Below are 26523 nucleotides of genomic sequence, written 5' to 3'. Positions count from 1 at the left end.
AGGCAGAAGCAGAAACAGGGCCATTCATCAGAGACTTTTGGTAACTTTGAAAATTACAAGCTGTTGGCAGGCTCCTACTAACTTTTAGGAAGTTTTCTAGTGGTGTATCCAGTGTCTGATTATTTTCCACTCTAGTTTGTACATTTTTAATATATTCATTACCTTTTTCAATCCCATCTGATCCTAGAGGTTCCCAGTAGGTACTGATAGATTAAAACGTAATTAGGTAAAGTGGCCAATATTATGAGGACATGTGGGGCCCTTCAACAAAACGTTGTAGCATGGAGTCTTTCTGTTCAGGGTTCCAGCCACTCCATTCCATTCTACTCCCCTCTGTTTTTCCGCACCCTAGCAGTTAGTCAGCTTTCCCCATGCAATGAACATTCTCAGTCCCCACTGGGCTGTTTTGGGGTGTTTTTCTCCATTTTGGGTTCCCCCCTCTATTATGTGCTTTGTGGGGTGGACACACTTGTTCTCAATTGCAGCTACATTCAAATTTGATTTCCTAATTGAAATCTGTGGAGAATATTTTTTTTAAATAGCTTCTCAGTATGAACACAGAAACAACTTATTCAGCAAATGGTTCTTTCTACCCATTTTTTATATCTATATATCTTTCTCTCCCTTCCAACGCACTCTATTCCATTACCCATCACATTACCTATCCCATCCAACTGTCACTTTTTAAAATATCAGTCACTATACATTCCATGTCACTGAGCTCCTATGGAGTTTTTTTTTTTGATCTGCCCACTCCATGGGATTTCCCCCCCTCAACATTTTCTTCTTTTTTTGCATCTGTAAACCTTGGAGTTACTGAGTGTATTAATGGGGGGAGTGTTTGAGGGACCCTTCCTGTTATATCTTGGTTAAGGAACAAGACAGATACTAGTCAAAATGTACTTACCTTATGAAATAGGCATTGCTTATGCAGCCAGTAAAGTTGGCAAATTCAGTACTGACGGGAGAGCCACCAAAGTAGAATTTCTTGGTGCTCACAGACTTTTCCGCAAGTCCATCCTTTGCTAAATTTTCTGTGATCCGCTTTTTTTCATCTACCAAAAGCTCAAGCCTGCAGACAGAAACCATACTTCTTATGAAGAGTTTTTTAAAGTCACCTGTTTAGCAAGTGATAATATACAGTATGCTAGTAACTGTTTCAATGAACTTGAACTTGATGAACAATTCACTAGGTGGCACTCTCAACACAAAAGTGCATCCTGAAACTAGTAGTATTGCATAAGCCTCTTAGCATGTATCTTCTTCTGATAAAATTGAAATCACTTGCAAGCCATTCACTGTTATGCTAAAGACAATATGCTACAGTAGGGATGGGTGCAACATTAATTGGGTTCAGCTTTTTAAACAATATTACCAAATTGCACACAATGCACACAGAAATGTGTATTGTAGGAGAAAATGCACACAGAACCACATTAAATTAGTGAAAATCAATTGCAAAAGATGTGTATATTTTGATAACTGTATACAAAAATGTCTCCATTTAGACAGCATTTATTTTGCCAGTTTGGCTGTTGTGATGATATATCAGTGCTTGTCCTCCATCTTTTACACTGGTGCTGTATTCACAAGATTCACAGATGAGGTTATTGTGCTAAATAAAAGGTCATAATAATTCTAGGCTGAGATCAACTGTTCCTACAAGTTTTGGGAAAGAATAAAAAAAAAATTCTTCCATGCTGACTTCCTTAAATAAGATCTCACTCTGGAAGCAGAGTATGACATTTCAGATTTCAGCAAATATCTCCAAGTGGAATCATGAACTACAGGTGTAATAAGATGTGCACTTTATAGCTTTACCTTTCTGGTGAGACAGATGTAATGACAAAATGGGCTTTTCCATCATTATAGGAGCTGTCTGCTGTCTGAACTTTGACACCTTTTGCATTTAAAACAACTGTCCCTTTATCCATTGAAATGGAGAACTCATCTGACTGAAATATAGAAGAAGAAAATACATTGGATCCACAAAGTATGGGAAGAAAGTTTTGTGGAGATTCTGAAGTTTGGTGAATATTTTTATAATGCTTTTTATTTTATTTTTTACAGCAAACAGAGTAAGTGTATCGAGTAAAGGGCCCAAACTTGACAGGATGTTAAATGCGTGAATGCATTTAACACGTCTATTTTTTTACATCAGCTGTTGTGTGTGTGTATGTGTGTGTGTGACACACATGCAGGGTTGGGACTGGGTATATGGGAAGTGGGGTTGTCAGCTTTTTCCCCCTGTAGCTGTTTGGTGTGCTTGCATGAGCGCAATTGTGCTGGGGAAAATGGTGTGCTGGAAGACCCATGCCTGCCTGTTTTCTTTCCCATTTAAATTGCATTCCTGGCAGTCTACCAAACAGCTGAATAATGGGCTGGCCCTAAGGTGACCATATGAAGATGAGGACAGGGCTCCTGTATCTTTAACAGTTGTTTAGAAAAGGGAATTTCAGCAGGTGTCATTTGTATGCAGGCAGCACCTGGTGAAATTCCCTCTTCATCACAACAGTTAAAGCAACGGAAGCTATACTAGAGTGACCAGTTACAAAAGAGGATAGAGCCCTGTTCTTCTTTCCATATGGTCACCTTAGGGCTGGCAGAAGTGCAGTTGTGCTGTGGACTCTCCCTGCACACTGTCTTCCCCCTTTAAATCATGCTCAAACCAGCCCACCAACCAGCTACCTTGGGGTGGGGGGTGAACTCGGCCATGGGGTGGGGGAGGACTTGGTGGCAGAGGGCTTTGGCACAGAATGCCTCTGAAAGCTTCATGCATTCCACAGGTTCTCACTTATGCTTTTGGATTTCCCTGAGTGAGGAACATTGACTGATTTTTGTCACCACCAAGAGTTCCAAACCCAGACTGTACACATGGACACCCCTGGTAAAAAACAAACACAAAAAACCTTAATTTTTTTGTATCCGATGGCATACAAGACTTTCAAGACTTATGTTTTTATATCAGACAGGGCATTTCACTATGGCCTCATCAGTCAGGTTCTTTGTTCCCAATCCAGAAAAGATTGGTTGTGTTTAAGTCCCATTGAAATAAAATGAACAAGTTGGCTGCAACTTCCACTAATTTCAGTGGGACTAAGCACAAGTAGTTTTGTCTGGATCAGGGCCTGTGGGATTTAGTCCATAGGCTGCCCTGCAATATATCCACTGATATGTAAAATTATTTTAAAAAATCAGTTTTCTTTAAAAAGGAAAAGGCAGATTTTGTTATATTTCCCCCAAGTTATTTTAAAATAAATATATTCTTTTTAAAAATGGGAAAACCATACTTACTCCTTCAGCACAATAAAAAAGCAGTCCATTGGGCTGTAAAGTTCGGAAATTAAAACCACCTTCAAAACCATGAAAAGGGGAGATTTTCTGGCTGGATGCAATGTAGCTTTCTCCATTGAAATATGCTTTCCGGGACATCTGCTCAGCAAGTAAACAAAGCAAGAATTATACAGACAGTAGAGAGAAACATTTGAAAATAACAATAGAAAAGAATGCATAGGGGTTCAGGGCCTTTAGCTGTCACAGACTATGCAGCAATTTCTAAGTTTAGTGTATACGTGTTGTGGGGGTATGGTGAACTCTTATCCCTCTGTAACTCCCCTGGCATCCCAAAATACATCCATCAAGCACTGCTGCTTTATCATGTCCATTCCTTTCAATGGGGCTCATGTGCTAGTGATGCTGAAATGAATATAGCTTGTGAATTGTGCTTAAGTGCATCCCAGGGAAAGGGCCTATTCAGATGATACTCCTACCTGGAATCTATATGCACAGTGTTATTTGGAATATGTCTTAGCTTGCACCTTATGTCTACTCTTACTGTGCATAGAACATAACATCTCAACTGGAAGATCTCATGATCTAGAGGGACCCAAAAACCATTCCCAAGCTCATTATACATCCCATATAATGCTAAGTCATGGTGTGGTTTGTTGAAGGCTGGCTTGTCTGAACCCATTCCCACAAACAAACCATGGTTTATTAACCAGCTATAAACCACAAATAGAATCCATAGTTTGTGGTTGGCTTACCAAGTCTGCCTTAAACTGTGGCTTGTCATCTGAACCCAGAACCATGGCTTATCTGCACTGCTGTTTATTATTTATTTATTTATTTAGAATATTTACATACCGCTCCCCATTGAAAATTTTTGGAGCGGTGTACAAGATAAAATGAAAATAAAAACAGAATAAAACATAACAAATTTTAAAAGAAGCAAATACAGAGACTCAAGGCTGCATATTAAGGAAAGGCTTCCTCTGAAGGCTGGCAAAATAGGCAGGAGTGAAAGAAACCAGAAATAGGGAAAACAAGCTCATTTGCTCATTTGTTTACTCGTTAACATAAAACATGGCTTAGTGTTATGTGCAAACACAGCCATTGCCTGAACATGCCTTAAGAGGAAGCCACCCATCACAATCCTCTGCTCATGCTGCTTAGTGGGAAAAGTCTTGGTAGATCGCGTACCTCTAGAATGTTTGTCACTTAAACTTTTGCCATAAAGATACAGCCTTATATTTTTTCCAATTCAGCTACCCCTAAATAATAGCTTCTTAGGTGAAATGCTGACTCCATTGCCAACAGTGAGCATTTTATCACAGATCTTCAAAAACATAATTCCACCAGTGAGTTCTATGGTACTGGAATTATACTGAAGGGGGAAAATGTCCTTATGTCTGTGTTCAATTTTGTTCTCCTTTTTGAAGCTTTGAGGCCACAAAACATTTTGACATTGGGGGTTCCTTTGGTTACTTCAAAAGGCTAGAGCTGAAATATTGGCTATTGGCATCATAGATTTGTATCTAACTGTCAGAGTGTTTACCCAAGTATGCAGAACTGAAAATAAAGCTAGCTTAAATTATGACCTATGAAGACGGAGTGGGTGGTGGGAGGGTAAGCCTGAAAATATTTATTAAGCTGACAAACCTGGTGAATGCAAACTGTAGTAGGCCTACCACATTGCTTTTCTATTGTGATTTACTTTCTACATTCAATAGCATATTAAGTGCTAGTTCCCATATCTTTATGCTAAATGAATGTTATTTTCAGAGGGAAGACTTTTCACTTGAGAAATTTATATTTTCCTTTCCCCTAAGTATTACAAGCTGATGAGAAAAACCAATAATAAGTTCTACTGACATGTAGCATAAAAAGAGAAAAATAACACAGCATACATATAGGGGAAAATATCAGAACGTATACATCTACAAATCAAAACTGCAGCCAGCACCACAAGATGTAAGCACAGTGCTATACTTACAAGTGATTCTTCTGGACAGCCATAGCCAATTCCCAGGGTTCCTGGCTCCTCTAACAAGTTGAAGTCCTTCTTCTGGAATTGGAACCCTTTCATACAACCCCTAAAACTGGTACTGATGGCCAGGTGTGAACTGACACCGCTGCGAAGAAATGACATTTGTTCAGAGGGCAAAGGCGGGCTAACATCCTGATACTAAATTTATGCACAGAACTGCATTATACACTGGCAAAAGAAAAACCTTGTGTGAGGCATGCCCATCCTAGTAGGTTCACTATGTATGCTATGCAGTGGTGACAAGTAAGGTGGCTCCGAAACCTTTTACTAGGCTGGGGTCAAGGTGTTTTCCTACCCTAAGTGAGGAGGTTTTGGGCCACACTCCTAAACTTGTCCTATGCTGGATAACAAAAGGCAAGCAGTATGTAGGGTAACATGGTTTTTAAAAGCTGCATATCTCGCACACATAGTAAAACTCTCTATCTGGGTTTTGTTAAAACAGTCTTAGGCCTTAGTTAGACCTAAAGTTTATCCTGGGATCATCCCTGCCTGCTCCTGGGATCCCCTGAGAGTCATTTACATGTACAGGGATGACCCCGGGACGATCCCGGGATAAACCTTAGGTCTAGCTAAGGCCTTAGTTATTCATTTCCATTTTCCCCTAGGAACGTGAAATTGCAATGATAAATAGGATGCTTTTCAATAGGAGTGTAAGCGAACTAGAAAAGGGATTTTTTTTAAAAAAAAGAACACAAACAAACGAAAAGGACTGCTACCCTTTTCATTGGTCCAGTTTGTGTACCAGCAGCTTGACACACAGAAATTTAGTCGGTGACTTTTCTCTAACATTTATCTGTATTCCAATAGAAGTTTAATTAATAGTGATTGAATCAGGATTATAAACTAACCTAGATGTTAAAATCTCAGTAGGAGCTCCTCCTATATAGACATCAGTAAATGGCATGCTTTTCTTCTCATTTTCCATACTTTTTACATGTCTCTTATCCACGACTAAGATCATTTTCTTGGAATTATGGTATATAACGGATATCTGAAAAGAGGGAGGGGGAATTGCAGGTTAAAAGCCATACTATAGTACAAGACAGCATACGAGACGGCACATAATACAGTAGTATAACTGTATTTTATAAAGTTTTATTAAGAGTACAGTTCTATACATGTCTAAGAAGTCCCACTGGTTTCAATGGCACTTAGTCCCAGGTAAGTGCGTATAGCAGGGCTGGAAAACTTGTGGCCCTCCAGATGTTTTGGCCTATAACTCCCAGCAGCCCATATTCAATGGTGAAGGATAATGGAAGCTGTAGGCCTAAACATCTGGAGAGCCACAAGTTGCCCTCCCTTGGTGTAGGATTGCGCTTAAGAGTTTGTCAAATAAGGGAACATTAGAGAGAGAGAGACTTTTTTTTGTCTGCATAGGCAGACAAACCTTCTGATTAGTTGCCATCGGCTGGACAGGAAAGGGGGCGGACCTCCAGGAGCTCAGGAGAGCCCCGAGGTAAATAAAAATAAAAACGAGGGGGGGGGGAGGAGAGGAACGAGCCCTGCGCCTCTGTAAATTAACAAAGCTGCACAGATATGAATAATAATAATAATAATAATAATAATAATAATAATAATAATAAGTGTGAAGGAATGGGCAGCCAGAGGGAGGTCAGAGGGAGGAGAGGGGGTTTGGGCACCCTACATCCCTCTCCTTGTCTTCCTCTGGCTGCCTCATTCCTCCTCCATCCCTTCTGGTGCTCAGCGCAGCTGCATTGGAAAATCCGCACTTGCGTTCTTTCCCGTGCAGAGGCCAGGAAGGAATGGAAGTGCAGGAGCTGGAGGCCTTGTGGTGCCAAAGTGTCGCCATCAAGACAGGGGCCTGGTGCCAGTATGAAGAAGGATGCCATCACTGCTGTTGTTGCAGTCACCAAATCAGGCCAAGTAAGTGATGGGGGAAGGGGCTAGCAGAGGTAAGTGTTACGGTGGCTCACGGGTTGTTCAGAAACCCATTTGCATTTGTGATAATGTATCATTGCAACGTATGCCTTTCTACTTAGAGCACCCAAGGCAGCTATTATTAACAACAACAACAGCAAAACAATAAACCCCCTTTTAAAAGGCTCATAATCACAACTATTAAAAAGACAATAACAATATATCCCTCTATACCTCATGGAATTTGGCATCATTAATCAGAGCCTTTTTCATTGAATCTTCTAGGATCACAGGGCCACTGGCGAAGCCAAAATCATACTGTAGATATAAGTATCCATTCTGCATCTCTAGGCTGAAAAACATACTCTGCGCAAGACAAAATAGCAATGCGATTTTACTGAAAGGATTTGTGCTGTGGTTATGGAACACAGTGCCAACAGATGTGCAGCTCTTCAGACACACTTGTTTTCTCTGGCCTTTTCTTAAGATAGAGTTTTATGGGCCATTAAATTGCGATGGTTTTAGCTTCTGTTGTTACAGAACAGTGTGTTTGAACGCTTAGCTGGGTTTTTAATTTTTAGCTGGGTTTTTGTTTGTTTTATTAATAGCTGACTTTGTAAATTTATTATTTTATTACAGTGACTTGTGTTTAATCAATCTTTTCAGGCTCCCTTAAAAGGGGTTTTCCCTTAAAGGCAGCATACAAATATTTTGGAGCATTTACAGATACTTGTAATGTTGTACAAATTGTTCACCAGTTCATGACCCTACTGGTTGTTAATATGACATTGTTAGCTATAAAAGAAGCACAAACAAAGATCTCCTCGCCCAGTGGGCTTTTGTCATGCACCCCACTGAGGAGTCCTCCTCCCTGAAGGACTTGGTTAACCTGAGCTCAAGGCTTGCTCTTCCCCCAAGCATGATCCAGCAGCAGCGTCTTTGAAAGATGGCAGACATGCAGATGAGGAGGCGGCAGGCCCCTCTAGGATATCTGGTGGAGTTTCCCTTCTCCACCTCCTCCTTCCCCAGATGGTTCAGATTCTTAGCCAGAAGTGGAGCATCCAGCCAGCCCTCACGAAAGATGATGAATGAAGGTCAGAGAGCAATTTCAATCCTTCAGGAGAAGCCCTGGCTACAGGCCAGGAACTCAACTCTGTGAATGCTGCCCTTCTATAGCCGGCTTCACCGGAAGGTCTCTAATGAGCTGCAGCTGGGAGTTGGGCACGTCCAAGCTAGGGCCTATATAAAAGCCAGCAAGGCCAGTCCATGAATCAGACTTGCACTGATTCGAATTTCATCTCTGTGTCTCCGCTGTTTGGATCCTTTGAACTGCCTAAGGAGTTGCTCCTCAGCCGTGCACCTTATCACTGTTGGTTGCTACCAGCAATCTTGAAGCTTCTCTGCTGGCAGGAGGAAACCATGTGTTTTGAAAACACACACTTGATAGAGGACCCTGTCCCTGAAATAGGACAGCTTTCCTGCCCCTTCTTCCCCACTGTAGCCATCCAGAATCTCTAGACCAGCATATGATTGGGTATGTGATTGGGTGGGTGGAGGGCTGCAGTGGAATGAGGAAATTGGCAGAATTTGGGAACAGCGCACCTTGTGTGAGTGGAAGTGCCTTTCTGCCCATATAAGGTCCTTTGTGATCCAAGATTTTTAGAAAAAAATCTAGCTATGCTCTGAAGCTAGCTTAAATCAAGTCAGTTTAGATTTATTTAGGTGACATTGGGTTATATCCACAGAACACTTCCACTGGTGGAAAGGCGGGGAGGCAGTTTTTGCTGATTCCCACTCCCTCTGGAAGGCACCTGAGAGAATATTTTCAGAGGACATAGGGGACTACAGAGGAGCAGGGAATTGGTGTAGTTCACCTTCTTCCCCATTTACCCAAAAGGAGAGTTCGGCTGGATCAAAAGCATCCTGCTGATGGAAGGTGCTTGGCTTTTGCTGGGTCCACCCCATCATCTGAACCAGAGCAGACAATACCCGTGGTCTTATAAGCACCTCCAGCTTTCTGTTATTAGGATAACCTTCACTTATAACCTCCTGTTATCCTAATGCATCCTTCTCAGCTTGGTGCCTTCCAGATGTTCTGGACTACAACTTCCATTATTCCAGGCAATTGCCTGTGCTGGCTGGGGCTGACAGGAATTGTAGTCCAAAACATCTGTGTGTTTGGGGAAGGGTGTCCTAACAGGTCTACCTGGGAGAGGGCAGGTGTACAATATACAATGGATGACAGCCCAGAAGTCCATGGAAAATCGCTGAGTTTTACTGTGAATAAGAGAGGTGGAGTGAAGGAAGAGATTTTAAAAAATTTTCTTGATTACATTTTGGGCTTTTGATATAGTCATGTACTCAGTAAAATTTATCCCTTTTAAAGGAAACATCGAACCTGCATGGTTTCTGGGCCATGCTTACCTAAAGAAGCTTGTTCATGCTTTATTTATTTATTTATTTATTTATTTATTTATTTATTTATTTTAATGTTATTTTTAGGCTGCCTTTAAGGGTAAAAAAAAATGAAGGTTATCTTAAGGGTACAAAACTGGAAGGGTTGGAAAAATGGCTGTTTGGTGTGCTTTTATAATTGTGCTAGCCCTGGCTAGATCCTGGGAATATGATCTCTGCACTACATACCCTATTTCTTCAATTCTACAACACTTTCCCCCCCATATAAACATCTCTAAAAATGGGGTGCGTCTTAGAATCGCGGGTGTGACAGGGTTTTTTTTTCCTGTTGGTGGTACTGAAATTGGTGTGCGTCTTCCAATCGATGGCGTCTTACAATTGAAGAAATACGGTATATTGAGAGAGACAATCAGAGGGCCATTGCACAGCTAAGTAATTTTAGACCCTGGACTTAATTAACTTTCCCCCTTACCTACCATACTATGCTTATTTCCCTTCTCCCCTGCCCTTCCCAACTGATTCTACATTCCTGATATTCTAGAGCAAAAACAAACAAACATCCCTGTTTGCCCGCCTTGATGAAAAAGAAATACTCTGAGCATGTACCATTTCAAATGCGGAGACAGAGCCTGTTGCCACTCTCTCCCACCCCCACCTGCTGCTCACTGGATAGTCATTTGGGGCCACTTAAGTTGCGGGATCCTGGACTTTAACCCCAGTGCCTGGGCCTAGCTGCCCCACTGCCAGAGGGTGTCACAAGGGGCACTGAGACAGAAAGCACCATCACATCGAGGTCAAATGTGCGGCTCCCGTCTCTTCTCTGTTGCCGCTCCAATGTCACTTCCTGAAAACAGGAAGTTATTAGCCCCATTCAGTCCAGTAGGTGAGAGCAGCAACTGGACTTTCTCTGTTTTTTTTTGCAGTGCAACAAAGGCCAGAAGGGGCAGAAGACGCGTGAGAGGCAGACAATGTCATGTGAGTAATCTGTGAGTGCCCAGTAACGAGCGTGGAATAAAACCCTCATCTGATGGAGCTTAGAGTTTAGGAAAAGGATGTTTAAGAGCACTTAACAAAAAGAGTCCATAACAGTCCAATGGTGGCTGTGGGAATTGCAAACTGCTGAGTTTAATTTTTCCATGTCAGAGTAAATCAAAGAGCAGGCCATATTCTCTTTGCTGAAACCTACGACTTTGACTTTTCAACCTGTCTAGGATTTTCAACCTTACAAGATAAAACAGTTGTTTGCACCCAGTTTTTTCACAGTATATAATTTCCCGTGTTCCTTCGAATACATAGCCATAAAAACGATTTTAATAATTTATTTTGTGTTATGTCAGAGAAAACATCAATGAACTGGGAAATGAAATGTAAACTTATTTCCCTCTCCTTTTTTTTTTTACTTACCCCATTAACCATCAGGAGTAGGAGTCCATTATCTGTTGGTGTTCGAACTTCTATATCAAAACGAGTCACCTGGGCAAACTTCCCTCTTCTCTCAATATTCCTCAGCAAAGCATAGCCAGAGCCATCGAAGAAATAATTCACAGCCCGGCTCTGTGTAAAGGCCAGCTTATCTCTAGCAAGAAGAATAGAAGCAAAGAAATACCAGAACACTGTAATCAGAAGGCCTACATGCTCTGCCCTGGAGAAGTAATTATGGAAGCGACGTTGAAAGGGAAAATTAGGAAATGAGGTAGTTGGCCTGAACGACTTACAGCAATTTATTATCCAGTCTGCCATTCACTGTTTGTATAGATAAGTCAGCTTGTCTAATGTTTACTGGAAGAAGTATTTGTGTTACTTTTTCTGGCATGTTTTGTTTAATGTAGTAATCTATTAACTGTGACTGTAAGGTTCAGAAATAGGTGTTATCTGTTGAGGAGGCCTTATATGAACATGTTTGTAAAGTAAGATTGATGTAATATCATTACTGTTGACAGGATTCCCAGACATGCTGGATAGGAAGGGATGATTACTGAAGTAATGGTAGGAGAGAGTTACATGCCCATGTCTGCTACGTACTGTGGTGATCAGGCAGGGGTGAATGAGTTTCCACAGAGGGCTTAGCTACACCAAGCAAGATATCCCACTATGAAAGTGGTATGAAAGAGGTACGTAAAAGACAGGAGCCACACTACTGCTTTATAGAGGTATTGAAGTGCACTGACAACTGTTGGGGCCCATTGACACATACCATATACCTCTTTCATAGTGTTATATCCTGTTTGGTGTAGTTGTCAGAGCACTTCAGTACCATTATAAAGCAGTAGTGTAGATCCTGCAGTGTGCTTCAGTACCATTATAAAACAGTAGTGTAGATCCTGCAGTGCACTTCAGTACCATTATAGAGCAGTAGTGTAGATCCTGCAGTGTACTTCAATATTATTATAAAACAGTAGTGTAGATCCTGCAGTGTACTTCAGTACCATTATAAAACAGTAGTGTAGATCCTGCAGTGCACTTCAGTACCATTATAGAGCAGTAGTGTAGATCCTGCAGTGCACTTCAATATCATTATAAAACAGTAGTGTGGCTCCTGCATTTATATACCGCTTTCATAAAGGAATATCCTGCTTGGTGTAGATGAGCCCAGAGAAGACACTAAAAGAAGAACTTTGATAGGAACAATGTTTCTGAATGGAGTCAGCTCACCGGTTCTCCTGCAAGTCATCAAATGCTGAGAAATCAAGCAATGTAGCTGCATCTGTGACCTTGCCCATGCGCAACAGGAAATGGACAGGTTTTTATTAACAATGGAATAACAGAGCTGGGAAACAGAAACAAGATCAACTACTCCTTTTCAACCACTCTTTTCTACATGTAGATTAAATGTACTCATTTTCGCCCATCGAAGTCAGTCTACATGGATTTGTGAGAATGATCTTAATAAAAGGAAAGGCACTTCTTACCACTTCTTATCTCACATCACAAAAAGTAAGACGTTTGCAATTCACCCTACCTGGCACAGGGTACAGATTTGGTGATGTTGTAGATATTTCTGAAATTGTACAAACTGATTACATCATCATTCAATGTAGCAAGCTCCAAGCAGCCAATGAAGCCAGGCAGGTCCAAACTTGGAGGGAGCTGTAGAGAGAAGGAACCAAATGGAACACAGGTGAAACCAATGTAAAAGTTAGTAAGCTAAGCCAAATTTGTAAAACAGCCCTTTGCAGGCTAGCCTTGGGTTACTCTGCTATAACTCCAAACATGCTCCCATGACTATAATAATAAGTTGTATTTTTCCTCTCAATTTCTGATTATTACTGCATCACTTGTGAACTCATTTAACGCTCTCCACTAATCTGTTCCACACATGCCTTTTTCCTTCGCCTCTTTTTATTTTCCTTCTTCTTTCCAGTCACAGCACATTCTGGATACTTCCAGACAGATGGCTCTTAGCACTACCAATCAAAAGGCTATGTACAACTATTCTGTCTTTCTTAAAATCCTTAACGGACTTTTGTCATATGAAAAAAGATGGAAGGAGCGGGAAAAAACTCTGGGTTGTGTGTGTGTTAGTGTCTTACAAGATGGCATTGTCTGGACCCTTCATAAACTTCTGTAGGCAGTATCCAATGTTGCCTTTGTGCCTCTGCTTGTTTGGTTCTAGCAGTGGGACTAACAGTTAGCATGGCAGGAACTAGTGCTTCCTAAAGCAATCCCCAAAACAAGCAGAAACACTTATTTCCAGAGTTGGACCAGTCATGACAAGTACTATCACAAGGCAACACAACCGATTCCTTGATTACTACATAAAGAGCTTTGTGGTTTGCATTCTGGAGGAAGGTTTTCCCTTCAGTGCAAAAGGTTGTATATATTATTCACACCAAGTACATTTCCTCATTTAAGTAAAATAATAATGATCAGTGCATAGATTTATAGGCAAATTGAAACCCATTTTCAATTATTTTTCTTACCTTAAAATGTTGTGGCACTCCTCCAACATAGAAAACTGTATTTTTAGGTTCCAGATCCAACAGAGAATCATCACCAGGGACCTCTCCTTTTTTGATGAACTTTTCCTCAGCCGTGCTGCTGAGACTTGGTACAGTGAGAAACACTTTGCCATGCTTCCCAATCCTGTTGAGGAAGAGTGGGATGAGAAATGGGACCCATGTTCATATATTTAGCTGAATGATTAAATACGAAAAAGGGATTAAACTATTTCTAACCCAAACTTTTTTTAAAAAATGTTTATACTCCAAAAACTAATTGTCTAGAAGTTTAACTTTCTAAAAGAAGAGCTAAGCTGCAGATCATGCTCTTTCTGGGGAAGCATCTTCACCCGGGGAAGAAAGAGGAAGCAAGCAACAACCGTGTGGCCCATTCAGTGGGCAGTTTTATTGTGCTGCTTCTCCTGCACACAGCAAGTAAGGGCGGCAGGTGTCGTTATAGTAAAAAAAAAAAAAGATTGGATTTTCTGGGTCTTATTTTTTAATGGAAAAAAGAGCAGGAGGAGTGGGAGATGCAGGGGAGGTGGACGTTGTCAAAAGGACCTGCGAACATCCATGAGCAGTCAGTAAAGATCATGCTATAATATGCTCGTCAAATGATGCTCACTGAGGAACCCATTGTAAATTTCAGAGGAACCCCAGGGTTACCTACAACGCAGTTTGAAAACTATTGCTGTAGAAAAAGAGAAAACAATTTTCAGCATTTCTTTTCTGGCACGTTTCAACATTTTAGCACATGTAGTGATCAGGAAGAAAAGAGGGGAAGTTTTCTAAACTCATGAATCTGCTCCCTCCAGGGAAATCTCTACTTCTGTTGTATTTAAGTAGTAGATACTGATGATAATTAAGCTGCAGTGATAATTAGGCAGGGAACGCTGATGATAATGATCAGGGATAGCCATCCTGTCAGTTTGTTAAAATGGTATGATTAACACCTTTGATCATCACTCCACAAAGTAATGTCAACAAATTAACCACATTCCTCTCTTTTCCTCTTAATTTTCTTCAACCCAATCAGTTATGTAAGAAATGTAGCAGATGCAGGTCATGTTACCTTTCTATTTTAACAAGGCTGAAGTATGCTGGCCAAGAACTCACTGGCTTGGAGTCTAGCGGTATCTCCATATCGCCGCCACCCAAATTGTAAATGTATACCAGGTTGTCATTCTTAATCGCTAGACCCAGATAATTTTTTGTCTGGAGAAGGAATACAGAATACGAGATCATGAGGGTTCTAAGACATGTTGCAGACAAAATGGCTAATATAGGCTGAACAATTAAGGATGAAAATATGGCTATACAGGTAAGCCTTCTATACTAATGACAGGGAAGAGCAAGACAAAGGGAGGACTCAGTCTCAGGTGGAAAGAAGGAGCCCGCAATGGCTGGGTAGAAGAGCCGGGGACATTCTATGTATATTTATTTATTTATTTAAGCATTTTTATGCCGCCTTTCAGCCAAAAAAGGCTCTGACGGCGGCTTACAAAAGTCTTTCTTGACAGTCCCTGCCCACAGGCTTACAATCTAAAAGACATGAGCATACGTTTGTGTGTGTGAGTGAATGGGGGGACGGACAAGCAGTTTGAGGGATGCATGCCAGCAGTGGGTGTGGCTTCTCCCACTTTGGGCTGTACCCACTGCTGCCCTCGGTGTGCTTGTCCGAAGCAATTAGGCTGAAATAGATGCTCCACTCCTGAATAAACTAAGTGCATTTCTACATGAGGCTTTTTTTTTTTCCCATACCGTTACCAGTGCTTCTGTTTCCAGATTCTTTGCAAGGTTAAGATCAGCTCCTTTATATATGCCTTTTTTCCGGGAAGTTAGTTCTCTGCCTTTCTACATGTTTCATTATACAGCCACTAGATGGCACTATGGTGTAGTGCGAACGGAGAGTTTAATGGCACCATTTAGGATATTCTAGACCTTCTCCATTAAGAAAAAAGCTGCGAGAGTGGTTGCAAAGCACGGGAGAGGCCCTGGAGAATGACGACGTCATATGCAGGATCTGCAAACTATTGCAAGTGACCAATCACGAGTACACAATAAAACCCTCATATAGAACGGCACTAAAATTCATACTATTACTCAACTAACAGTGCAATCCTATACATGTCTACTTAGAAGTAAATCCAAATGAGTTCAATGAGGCCTCCTCATAAGTAAGCATGTATAAGATTACTGCATAAGATTTTCTATTTAATTGTGTGACAACCCTGCTAATTTCCATTCCTGAAAGCACTAGTCTAAAGCTTTGGCAGTGGTAGGGGAAGGTTGTTCAAGTTTCAAGCAAAAGTGGCGGTTAGTTGCCCAAATCATTGGTTGCATGGTATCACTAAGAAATCTACACCATCATCCCTGAAACAGTTTTCCACTCTTTTTATTTTTTAATGAACAAAGGATGAACTAGTCTTCACCAGAGGATCCTCTGGCCTTATTCTTCTTAACAAGCAGCTCCACCTCATTTCATTAGAGTATTCAAGCGCTGTCTATTGTCCTTGAGAAGATCTTTTACTAATGAGGATGTCTGAAGGTTTTTGGTTTTTTTGTGGAGTAGAGATGTGATTCCCTGGAACAATCGCAAACTCAATGAGCAAATAAGCACTATTAATCTTGAAGTCCTTGGAACTGGAAGGCTTGAAATGTAGACTGCCCGCAGGTGAGCACTAATGAAATGTGAGCACTGAAAGCTAAAGTGCAGTAATTTGTTCTATGTGTGCAGTGCCCATGGGCAGTTGATTGGAAATGTGGTTGAATATATCACACTGCAGCAGATGAAATATTTTGCTGTTTGAAAACACTGATCAGTATCCTATATTGCCGATGTGCCTCTGCTAGTTTTGTTGAGCTAGCAGTTCCGAAAATAAGCCCAGAAATCAGCAGCAGCAACATCCATTTTCAGAACAGGTCAGGTCAGCGGAACTCCCTTCGGTGAGCTCCACTGACCTGTCCCCTTCCAGAAATGAGTGTTGCCTCTCATTTCCAGTTGTTTCAAGAACTGGCTCGTTTGGGCCTAGCGGTCCATTCCTCTAGTGCCGGGGCAGAAGATCAAAGACAGTGGGGCGAGGGATGTTTGAAAATCACCAATTCATGCTCCTATAAACATGGAAATAGAGCCACATGGATGAAAAGAAACTTCAAACCGTGCCATTAGCAAAACTACTAGCATGTCCAACATTGTACTTTCAATGAGACAAAAATACATTATCTTACATTTTTGCTTCCTAGATACAGAATGAACTGATCCTGAGGTGCTGCCTGCTGTGTGTTGCCCTTGTGAAGCAGCATGTATAAACTCAAAGATGTGAAAGCCTTTAAGTCTTCCATGTTTGTTTGGGGATTGACTTCAACAGCTGACTGACCTTCAAATGACATCGAGACTTGAACCTGAAGATTGAAATATGGAAAGTCAGATGTTAGAATGATCTTTTGTGGGGTTGTATCCTATGTTAGCCTAATTTAAATCCCATTCATTTCAATAGGTGTACTCTAAGTAGGGTTAACATTGGATACAACTCACAGATTAGAAGATTTTGCAAAAATTCTAGGCGACAGCTACTCCTATATAACAGTGTGATACATGGGAGGTCAGCTATATTTGGCTTCGTGGATCACATGTCCAGTGTAAAAGAGAAGAATAAAGTGATAATTTCTGTTTTAAATCTGGTACTGCATTTGAAATCTTTGCAGTGCTGCTAGGTTCTGCTTTGTTAGTATTTTATTTACACTGTAGTTTTAAACTTTTATATTATATTTCATTGTGTTGTATTTTGTGTTTTTAATTGTTGTGAACCACCTAGAGAGCTTATGCTACTGGGCAGAATAGAAATGTAATAAATATAATAAAAGCTAGAAAATGCAATCCATTCGTTCATCTTCATTTACTATTCCAGGGGTGAGCAGAAGGTAGATCTCCAAATGTTTGAGACCAACCCCCAGAAGCCCCTGTTAGCATGGCAAAAATGGTCAGGAATGTTGGGAGTTGAAGTGCAAAACATCTGGAAATTTACTTTTTGACCACCCCTACAGTATTCCATACACAGCTTGATAAAAGTATTTTGGAAGGTTAATAAATTATAAAATTTGCTAAAATGTAAAATATATCCAATAAATTGGCTCCAGATTTGCCCAGAATAGAACACCACTATCTGGTCCTATGGGCAGAATGGGGAAGGAGACAACTTTTGACAGTTTTCCATGCATGCCCCCACCATCTGGTCTTGAGGATTGGACAACTGTTTAGATCAGTGTGGGTGGTTTTGCTGGGAGAAGGGGAAATTGATGGAATTAAGAACGTAAGAGCCACGCTGGATTAGACCAGGGGTCCATCTAGTCCAGGAGGCTGCCTAGATGGTCTGAAAGACCCACGGTGAGTACACAGTTGCGCTGCATTGGTTATACTTTGCAGCCATTGTGTGGCTTTCCTGAAAAGCTGCGACTTTAAAAAGTTGGGGACTTACCCCGACTTTTTTCCCTGGAGCAAGGCAAGTACAGTGCATCTGCTGTTTATCTTCACTCCGGAGTTATGGCAGAGGCGTTCCTGGGCAGATGGTGACTCCTGATTGGTTGCCATCTGGCTGAGCAGAGGGCAGGAGGGGTGCCTGGCATGCCAATGGCTGCCAGAAATCCCATGCCCTCCCTCTGCATTGGGATTAACCACTGCTACCCTGCTGCAGAGAAAGCCTGGGGCTTTGCTTAAGGTGGCGGAAACCCGGTACAATATAGGCAGCTTCCAGCACTCTGTTCATTCAGCGGCCAACCAGATGTTGACCACGAACACACAAGTAGGACATGATTGAAACAGCACCCTCTCACCCACGTACCCCAGCATAGGATTGATGCCTCTGATACTGGAGACAGCTTAGAGGCATCAAGACTAGTAGCCATTGATAACTTCTCCTTCAGGAATTTGTCTAACTCTCTTTAAAGCCATCCAAACTGGTGGCCATCACTATGTCTTGTGGTAGCGAATTCCATAGTTTGACTATGTGCTAGTCACCTCTCCCGCTGGATTGGAATTCCTTCTGTGAATGAAAGAATCCTTCTATTCACAGAACAGCAAGCCTGGATCCAACCCAGGGTCATTTATATAATTTATATCAATTACTATCTTTATTTTGAATATGGAGGTTTTTATTTGGGTCACACACTGATATATGTAGCTGCACTACTGTAACACCATAATACATATGAGGACATCTATGCCCAAATTTATTTATTTATTTGTAATCACTTAAATGTATATCGTGTTGAGTCTTTATTGATTTAAGAAGCCCTGATATGGTGGGATATAATTCTTTAAATAAATAAAATAAATATGGATGGCCAACACTCCGATGGTTTTCAGTGTGCAGATTTAAATGATTTTTCAGAAGCATTTTCCCAACACTACCTCTCCGTTTCCCCCCATAAAGATGTAACAGCACTTGGTATTGATTTATATATTTTGGAGTTCAGGAATTCCACAGCAGTAAACATTAACATGACATCAGTGTCATTTGACCATTCAGACTGAAACTTGCCACCCCACTGAGAAGAGCTGTGAATGTTGAGAGGAATCCAGGAGGGAAGATATAACGTAACATCAAGGTTGAATTCAGGAGATGATCAGATCATTTGTTAAGAAATTTCCCCTCCAGCACTTTTACCTTCTTTGCGACACTCCTTGTCTGTGCAATGAGCTCTCTGACCCTCTGGATGCTGGCTGAGACATTGTTTGCTGGCCACTTCTGTTCTACAGTCCGCAGCTTATCCAGAAGCCGTGGAAGGACTTCTGTGAGACTCTTCACTATCATTGAAAGGGACACAAGAGGGTGAGTGGGCTGCTTGGCATCAACGCTACATGCCAAGAGATGATATCAATCATAACTTTATTTTGTTAAACCCCATAGGCTACTGAACACAAAATGCAAAGCCATAAATACAATGCAGTTTTACTTGGAATAAGCAATAAAGAGACACTGATCCTGTTCTGATGACATGCTAAACCACGGCAGTTAAGCATTTTGAGCTAAACTTTATGGCTTAGCGTGGCATATGAACCATAACTTACTGCATCATGTGAACCATTCCTGACCATGGTGGCTACATAACCACAGTTTAAACTCACTCCCTAAACATTTGCTGCAAAAGGGTTAGCGGCCTAACCATGGCTTAGCGTGTTGTCTGCACAGGCCCATTGCAAATTCTATCTGTCTGTCTGTCTGTCTGTCTGTCTATCTATGATCACTTGCCCAACTTTAGCAATTTATATATTATATTTGTAGCTGTTGTTCTATTTATTTATTTATTTTATTTATTTATTACATTTCTATACCACCCAATAGCCGGAGCTCTACCCTCTAGGGTCTTCTACCCATTGTAGGTAATCAGCTAATTCTGGATCCCATTTGTTTAGCATTTCCCATCAGGATACCTGTCTCCCTTGTTGTGACGGTAGCACGTTCATAAGCTGCTCTTTCAGGTTTAATGTTCCTCAGATCTTGGGACCATTTGGTCAGATTCTCAGCCATGGACCCAGTAGTGTGGGTTACTACTGCAGCTGTATTTAGAGCTTGATCAGTAATGACTTTCAACTGGTCCAAACGCTCTCTGGTTTTATCTGTAAAACAAAGAAAAAGTGACTCTTAATAACTAGTGTAAGGGGAAGAGATAAGAACATAAAAAGAGCTGTGTCACATCAGACCAAAGGCCTGTCTAGTCCAGCATTTTATTTGCACAGTGGCCAACTAGATGCTCATGGGAGGCTCACAACAAGGATATGAGTACAATAGCACCCTCAGGGTCATGTTCCCAAGCAACTGGTATACAGAAGCACACTGCTTCTGGTGCTGAAGGTAATATATAGCCATCATCACTAGTAACTATCGATTGGCTCAGTTTGGATGACACATTAGTTGATGGTGGACTATTAATCAACCGTTGCTTAAATAGCCCCCTGTTGACTGTGTTGTCTGTCGGGCAAAAACCATGTCACAGTTATTTTGAAAAAATAACCAACAGTTTGCAGAATGTTTTACTGCACAAGCGTTGCTTATCGTTTTGTGTGGTGGGCTCCGTTGATTATTTTCCCTGCCTACAGAGTTGCGAGGCAAGAGGGGCAGAAACCCGTACCACTCTAGCCCAATGGGGCCCCATTGGCAGGGGAAATAATCCCGTGGGGTGACATGATTCTTGGCTCCCCATGCGCTTCCCGGCATGAGCATATGCCATCCCCGTGTGGGGCACCACCCACTGCGGTGCCCCACATGTTCCCAGGGATGTGCACATCCCTTGCCACCACCAACTGCCACGCCAATCTCCAAATGGATTGCAGGGTGGGGTGAAAGATGTTTCCCATGGCTGGACATGCAGCATCCAGCCGCGGGCAAAATCCATCCACCGATATTGGGGGGGGGGAGGCACAAGGGCCCATCCTTCAGCTGTGACAAGGAGGACGGATTCTTGTGCGTCTCATCCCCATTCACCAGAACAGAAGGGGAACCCTTTGCTATAGCAGGAGGGATGTAGGGGAATTGGACGTGCAAGCATCCCTCCTCCTGCAGCAAAGGATTCCCCTTCCATTCTGGCCAATGGAGAGAATTTGCCCTGCTTGTCACAGCAACAGCACAGTTCCTTGCACCCCCCGCCCCTTCGTCACCATCATTTCCATAGTAACAGGGCAGTGGGAAGCGTTGTTCCAGTTGCCCCTGTCCCTTTTGCTGTGGAGACTATGGTGAAGGATGCATCGTTGCTGAGAGAACTGCTTCGCTGAGAGGGAATCAGTTGTCTCGGTGGCACCTCTTCCACCCCCATTTAGGTTTGAGGCAGAGAGCAGGGAGGCCTGTTCCTCGGCACACGCTCGCTGCAGACGGAGGAAGCTTCAGAGATGTCTCCTCGCATGTAATGTGATGAGAGGCTTCCACTGGTGAGGGACGCATTGGTGCCCGTGCTGCTCCTGTAGCCTGTCCGTCTGCGCTGGCCAATGGTTTTGCAGTGGTTGTTGCCAGAGAAAGTAGCGCTGCCGGAGCCATTTCTACTCATGACAGGAGGTGGGATTAATTCGCTGCCATGACCGTCGCTCCTGCAATGGCCATGGCACATCTTTGCAGTATTTTCTGTTGTATGTGGACCCTAAAGCTCTGCACAACAATGGATGGCACATAGAATACTATGAATGCAGTACCATGCTATGTGAGTCAGGTTGGACAGAAGTGTTCCTCCACACTATATATGTTTCAATCCTGTTTTAATACCTACTACAAAATATTTGGTATGTAGAGATCCATCAGAATAGTGGCACGGGGACAAAAATGATTCTTAGTACAGTTCATAAGTAATATATCTTGCTCCTGTTTACATTGCAGGGGTCACAAAATTGAATTGTAAATATTATTTTAAAATGCCCTTTATTGGGAAGATCAAATAAACACAACAGAATTAAGGACAGGTATGCAACCCCACTTTTTAAAAACAGAATCAGTAAGCAGGATTTGAATTGGATCCTACCTGACATAACCACTAAGGGGATACCTAGTATAAATTTCTTCTTTAATCAGTTTCACAAGATTAAATTTTTCAGTATTTATCTCCTGACCTTGCTCTGACATCTGTATTTTGGTAATGACTTTCATCAAACGGGCTTTAAAATTATTCTTCCTGGCAAGAGTCCCATTAACACGTCGACCTGTGTCGGCAACAGCTAAATCATCTGTAAAGAAGAAGAAATAAAATGTTAGAAACAATTTTTCTACTGTGTGTGACTTAATGAAGGTTACATCTAGTCTTGATATTAATGCATCTAAAAGAAGTTTCACTACATGTTTAACTGACATTAGTAGTTATTGAACTATTTAACTGGGATATATTTAGTGACACATACACTAATTAAGTTTCAGGTAGTATGGATTTCTTAAACTGAATCTTGGCCAATTCCCATCAGCTTTTGCCAAGGGAACCTGCAATCTTCCTTAAGGATCTTCTCTTTAAAATAATTTTTAGCTGGCATCCACTTAGGATAGGTGACAGTGCATTTACATTACTAATATAAAACACTGCAAACATCAAAAGCATTTGGTTCTGCTTCTGACAGTTTAAAAGCACTAATCCCCGTTGTTTTATATTGCAGTAAAAATAGTACCAACATTCTGTAAATCATATATATGGCTTGGTAATAGGATAGGCATTTGTGGGTCCCAGAGAACAACAAGGCTCAAAATGGATAAAGTAATGTGTGCTTATTAAGCCAGCTTCTGTTGGGCATGAAATATTCAAGCCCTTGAATTGCAGAACTCTCAATGGGAGATAATGATTAAAACTTTCTTGTCAACATTTTTCTTCTTCATGATGCTTCCTTTCCATATAGAGAGCTTTTGTAATTCCATCTGAATCAAGAGAAAAGATTATATTTACTAGCATCTGCCGTCTGTTGCTGTTCTCTGGCTTGATGGAGAAGCTTTTTGCTTTCTTCTTTATGGTAAGTGATCTGAGTGTCAATTCCAACAACAGCCTACAAATTCATTTCAGAAAGAGAATCAGAATCAGAATGCATGAAAATAGGCACCTTGGGGTGCTTCCAAATGAGGCTTTTATTGTGCAATTGCCCTGCTCTCCTTCTCGGAATTTTACTGGTGGTCCAGATGTCTTCTTAGACTTCTATTATTATTATTATTATTATTATTATTATTATTATTATTATTGATTTCTTAGATGCCTTTCTCAAAAAAGAGAGAGAGGAAAGACTCATGGTGACTTAACCCTCCCATATTTTCCCACTGCTTCTTCCATCTTTTTTCTTTCTACAAAAACAAACAAACAAACAGTTAACGAAGAAAAAAAGGTGGAATGGTTACGCAATGCCTTTTGATCGATAGTGCTAGTAGCCATCCGTCTGGAAGCACAGTTTATTGCATCTTGTACCTATGAGACAGTCACCCTGATTCAGGAGGCCCTTATGTGTGCAAGTATTCCGATAGCCACATACAGCTTCCTTATTGTTATTGAGGGGGCAGATCATGGATGCATTGCACTGCACTTAGAAGTGTCCATGGATCTTTGGCTCAGAGTAGTGGAAGTGACCGAGATCCAGTAGAGGATTCCTGCTGGAGGAAGGGCAAGGTGAATTTCACCAATTGCTCCTTCCCCCTGCAGGGCCCAGCGTTTCCCTCCATGCTGTTTCCCGGGGGTGCTGCAGAGCCTGCTTTCTAATCACCCAGAACTGCTTTCTGGGGGCAGAAGGAGAAGAGGGGATCAACAAAAAATGCTGTCCCCCTTTCTCTAGCAGGGTGTTCTTCTCATGGATAGTCTGACTACAACCCATGGTAACTTTTCAGGTATGCAGGAATTATGTAATTGTTGCAGTAATGATTAGAAAATCATTCCCAAACAAAATTTACCAGAGACTGCAGCTGGAACATATTGCCTCTTGTTCGGTGAACACTTTAGTGCCCAGCAGAACTCACATGTTTTGTGCTTTGCATTTAGCCTTATAGTTTGGCGGGAGCTTAGACTGCGTTCAGACTTACAACAAGCAGCTAGGTAACTCTCCTGCTATGCATGGAACCGTTTGGAGGTCTAGAGCACAATCTAGCACAGAGGTAGGCAACTTGTGGCTTTCCAGATGCTGAGGACTCCCATCATCCCTCACATGGTCCATGCTGACTAGAGCAGATGAGAGTTGCAGCCCAACAATGTCAGGAGGGCCAAATGTCGCCCACCCCTGATCTAGTAGAATGTTGTCCTGTGCAAGCTCCACTAAGAACATAAGAGGAGTCCTGCTGGATCTGAGCAAAGGTTCATGGGGTCCAGCATCCTGCTTCTGCAACCCTCTGGGGAGCCCCAAAGCAGGACACTGAAGGAATGAGCCCTATTGCCCCTATTGCAATGAATGGAACCTCTGCCACACACTATGCTGTTGTCCTTCCAGCTGCAATTGCAATTGCACTACCGCAGTGTACATAACATTAGAAGGCACAATGTAATTCATTTGGAATTTGAGAGTATCCTGCCATCTTTGGAAAAACTGTATGGGACCTTTTCACATACCAGACTTTTCAGAAGGGGCAAATCTGGCTTCGTCTTAAGGACATAAGGATCATGGCGCACTGACTAGGGTACCAAGTGTTACTTACATCGCTGACTCGCTCTGTAGTGTTTAATGCCAACACAGACATCTGATGGGCTTCTTGAACGTAATTAATGATATTTTCGTGGACATTGGAAGCATTTAATGCTTTTTGTACTAATCCATTCGTATCAACACCATGCAATGACCTGTGACAGAGGGTGGGGAAATAGAGTTTTAAGCAGAGAGGCCATAAGCAGCTTTGGAATGTGACAAATTAGATAGGGAAAATGGCATGGGCTGGGGGCTGGGAGTTAACTCCCTCTCCCAGTGCTGCTTCACTGATCAAATTAGCATCCTCCCCCAAACTCTTTGAAGTAAATAAAGAGACATCAGCAGAGATGATCATGGATCGCCCACATCTCATCTAGCCTGGCCTGACGTTGAGAGATGGTGTTGTGTTAAAAGAGTTTGAATTGTGAGGCAGAAGGCGGCTGGCTCAGGTTTCATGTCAGCCATTACCAGTGGAGGCTGGTGGCTTCTACATCAGTGGGTTGATGGTTCCGCTCCAGGTTTTAGTCAGAACCAGTCAGTACTCTAAAGGAACTATCTGAGGTTCTGAATCCATTTTGGGGATGGGGTCCAGGACTTTGGATAGCACTTTTAGAGTTCTGAGTGGTTCTGACTGAAACCCAGAGCAGAATCACTGCCCCACTGAGATAGGAGTCACCAGCTTCCACTGGCCATTAACTCACTAGGTGGCCTCAGGTAAGAAAATCTTTCAGCCATAGCTTCTCACTGTCTGTGTTATGGGGTAATATAATATTAACCTACCTTACAGTTCTAAGGCTGCACTACCAAGATAATATACGCACATTTTAAAGCGCTATTTAAATGCTAAGCGTTATTCTTTTTGTTATTATGGTATCTGCTTTCCTAACCAGCCTCTCCTTTTATTAACCTTGGGTACTATCCAGCTAATAGGAAGCACTTTGAAGTCCAATTCATTCCCAGGGAAGGGTTAACCACATCCTTAATTCTGTCCTGCTGAGATGAACGGGACTTACAGGTGCTTCACATTGGCTGGGCCGGGCCCATTTGTTGTGGATATGGAATCTGATATTATTAAAATGTACCTGTCTAGGTCATCCGCAAGAACACGGAGCTCCTGTGCATAGTCCATGGCCCTCTGCACCAGAGCGTCATCGAATCTTGAGAGGTTGGCCAGTTTGTCTTGTAGGAGTATTTTAGCTCCATCTATTTCTGCATAGAAGCTGGATGCATTCTGACCAAACAAGAAGAGTAAAGAAAGAATAGCAGTGATTTTGAAAAAAAATCTTCCTACAAATTATTCATATTATTTATTTATTTATTACATTTATATACCGCCCCATAGCTGAAGCTCTCTGGGCAGTTTACAAAAGTTAAAAACAGTAAACATTAAAAAGTATACAAAATTTAAAAATCATCAGAAACATAAAAACAAAAACAACAGTATAAAAATTAGGTAGATAAAGAAATTGCCGAAAAGGTTTTGGGATTCTTAGGCCAAATTCTCACCTAGGTAGTCGACTTCTGCCAGGATTGTATCACTCCAGATTTTAGGTGGGGGGTTGTTTGACTGAATTCTCCTCCATACCCCCCTCCCACTGCACATAGAAAACAAGCACCTCAGGAATACAGCTTAACTAGAATCCTTCTCGCTGATTTCCTTGGACTTTCCTACATGAGGCATTTATCGTGCACTCGTCATTCCCTACTTATGGTTGTTTATGGGTTCTTTAGATGACGTTGTGACCCTCCAGTTTCGTTTCTGGTTCTTACCACAATTTTCTGTGGTTTTTTTACAGCAGGGAAAATGCAGCATTTAATGTGAAACTGAAAGAATGTGTGGTTTCCTCTTGTGT

At 41.7% G+C, this 26523-nt stretch overlaps 1 protein-coding gene across 1 annotated transcript in view; it reads right to left on the bottom strand.

Moving 5' to 3' along the window:
* The window catches only part of LAMA4 (laminin subunit alpha 4), a 102262-nt gene that overhangs the window by 14965 nt on the left and 60774 nt on the right, over window positions 1-26523 (bottom strand). Inside the window, exons 13-29 of the mRNA XM_063124767.1 lie at window positions 25753-25901; window positions 24684-24825; window positions 22966-23062; window positions 22151-22264; window positions 19991-20176; window positions 19224-19363; window positions 16789-16962; window positions 14633-14775; window positions 13543-13705; window positions 12582-12709; window positions 11027-11198; window positions 7442-7573; window positions 6178-6320; window positions 5276-5414; window positions 3295-3432; window positions 1822-1955; window positions 908-1072 (exon numbers count right to left, since the gene is read on the bottom strand). Coding sequence (XP_062980837.1) covers window positions 908-1072; window positions 1822-1955; window positions 3295-3432; window positions 5276-5414; window positions 6178-6320; window positions 7442-7573; window positions 11027-11198; window positions 12582-12709; window positions 13543-13705; window positions 14633-14775; window positions 16789-16962; window positions 19224-19363; window positions 19991-20176; window positions 22151-22264; window positions 22966-23062; window positions 24684-24825; window positions 25753-25901 — 2459 coding nt within the window. The remainder of the gene's footprint in view (window positions 1-907; window positions 1073-1821; window positions 1956-3294; window positions 3433-5275; window positions 5415-6177; window positions 6321-7441; window positions 7574-11026; window positions 11199-12581; window positions 12710-13542; window positions 13706-14632; window positions 14776-16788; window positions 16963-19223; window positions 19364-19990; window positions 20177-22150; window positions 22265-22965; window positions 23063-24683; window positions 24826-25752; window positions 25902-26523) is intronic.

Source organism: Elgaria multicarinata, chromosome 4 (genome assembly GCF_023053635.1).
Source record: "Elgaria multicarinata webbii isolate HBS135686 ecotype San Diego chromosome 4, rElgMul1.1.pri, whole genome shotgun sequence".
Taxonomy (NCBI): domain Eukaryota; kingdom Metazoa; phylum Chordata; class Lepidosauria; order Squamata; family Anguidae; genus Elgaria; species Elgaria multicarinata.
Note: the sequence above shows the minus strand (reverse complement) of the source record. Positions and strands in the feature narration are given on the sequence as shown.